Source organism: Lathyrus oleraceus, chromosome 3, assembly GCF_024323335.1.
Source record: "Lathyrus oleraceus cultivar Zhongwan6 chromosome 3, CAAS_Psat_ZW6_1.0, whole genome shotgun sequence".
Classification (NCBI taxonomy): Eukaryota; Viridiplantae; Streptophyta; class Magnoliopsida; order Fabales; family Fabaceae; genus Lathyrus; species Lathyrus oleraceus.
Window position 1 is genome coordinate 410,818,470 of NC_066581.1, and position 1,335 is coordinate 410,819,804.

The following is a 1,335-nucleotide window of genomic DNA, read 5'->3' on the forward strand; positions in this document are numbered from 1 at the left end:
AAAGATGGTTGCGTAGTGTGGGTCTGCGAGATGTATTTCTCGTTGGAGCGATGCGAGAACCTCACTTAGAGTAGATTCTTTAGATGGAGTTGATGCCCGACAAGTAAGTTGCCGCAGGTAGCAAACAGTCTAATGGATCCATGACTCTAGAAACCTTTTAAAAAAAAACCTTAAATCATACCTGGTGAGAACCTTGTTCTATATAAAGCAATCAGACTTATCCATGCCTTAAGCCTATTGAACCTATACAAAAAAAAATGCATCACATTCATACATTGCATCAACATCATAAAAAGCAAGCTCTTTAGTTGTCTCTTATTTATTTCAGGAATGGAGAACTTGAAAATGACAACTTCAATGAGACACACTTTCACGCTTAAGTACAAGGAACCTAAGTTGGATAGTCTGAAGGGTTTGATCTCTGATTTGTCTCTCAGCAGACGTGATGAGTTCGGAAAAAACTATGGAAAAATTTTGAGCCTTCTAAATAAGAAAGTTGACTATGGAATTATCGGCTCTCTGGCACAATATTATGATCCACCTCTGCGTTGTTTCACATTCGCTGATTTCCAGCTAGCTCCTACTTTGGAAGAAGTTGAGAGAATCGTGGGTCTCAAATTGAAAGATTTTAATCCATTTCCAAAGCTCGAAGAAGATATGGGTCCAAAGAAGATAGCTTCAGCCCTAAGTATAAATGTCCCGACTGTTCGAGACAATTGGGTTGAAAAGGGGGGTTGCGAAGGTTTTGCCGCAATGTATTTGGAAAATTTAGCTCTAAAGTTCAAGAAAAGTGGAAATTGGAATGCATTCTATGTTGTGTTGGCTTTATTGATCCATGGGATTGTGCTCTTCCCAAATGTTGAAAAATTTATGGATCAAGTAGCCATAGAAGTCTTTCCCTCTGGCAATCTAGTACCATTTCTCTTAGCTAACATTTACTATGCCCTTCACACTCGACACGAAAAGAGGGGTGGAACTTTGTTGTGTTGCGCTCCTTTGCTTTACACTTGGTTCATGCAACACATGCCCGAAGAAGGTCCTTTTGAGGCAAAAGAACTTAAGTCTCCTAAAAAATTAGCTTCTCTCATCACAAGTTCCATCAGATGGTATATCTGAGAGTGGGAAACCCCAGACATTATAGTCAGTTGTGGGGAATTTCCTAATGTACCGTTGTTGGGTACCAAGGGTTGCATCAATTATAACCCTATGCTATCTCGAATGCAACATGGTTACTCCATGGATGGTCCTCCTGACGCAAAGGACTTACAGCCATTTGTGCTCTCTAACATCCAAGCAAGCAATCCTGATGTAAGAACAATACGAAAGGCTTGGTTA

At 40.1% G+C, this 1,335-nt stretch overlaps 1 protein-coding gene across 1 annotated transcript; it reads left to right on the forward strand.

Annotated features, from left to right (window-relative positions):
- Window positions 1-330: 330 nt before the first annotated feature.
- On the forward strand, window positions 331-1,116 carry LOC127131480 (uncharacterized). Its single transcript, XM_051060400.1, has one exon. It carries the CDS (start codon window positions 331-333, stop codon window positions 1,114-1,116), a length of 786 nt encoding a protein of 261 aa, XP_050916357.1.
- Window positions 1,117-1,335: the final 219 nt, after the last annotated feature.

Bases quoted from the DNA above. Each gene is read 5' to 3' on its own strand.
- LOC127131480 (XM_051060400.1), top strand. From the start codon at position 331: ATGGAGAACTTGAAAATGACAACTTCAATGAGACACACTTTCACGCTT.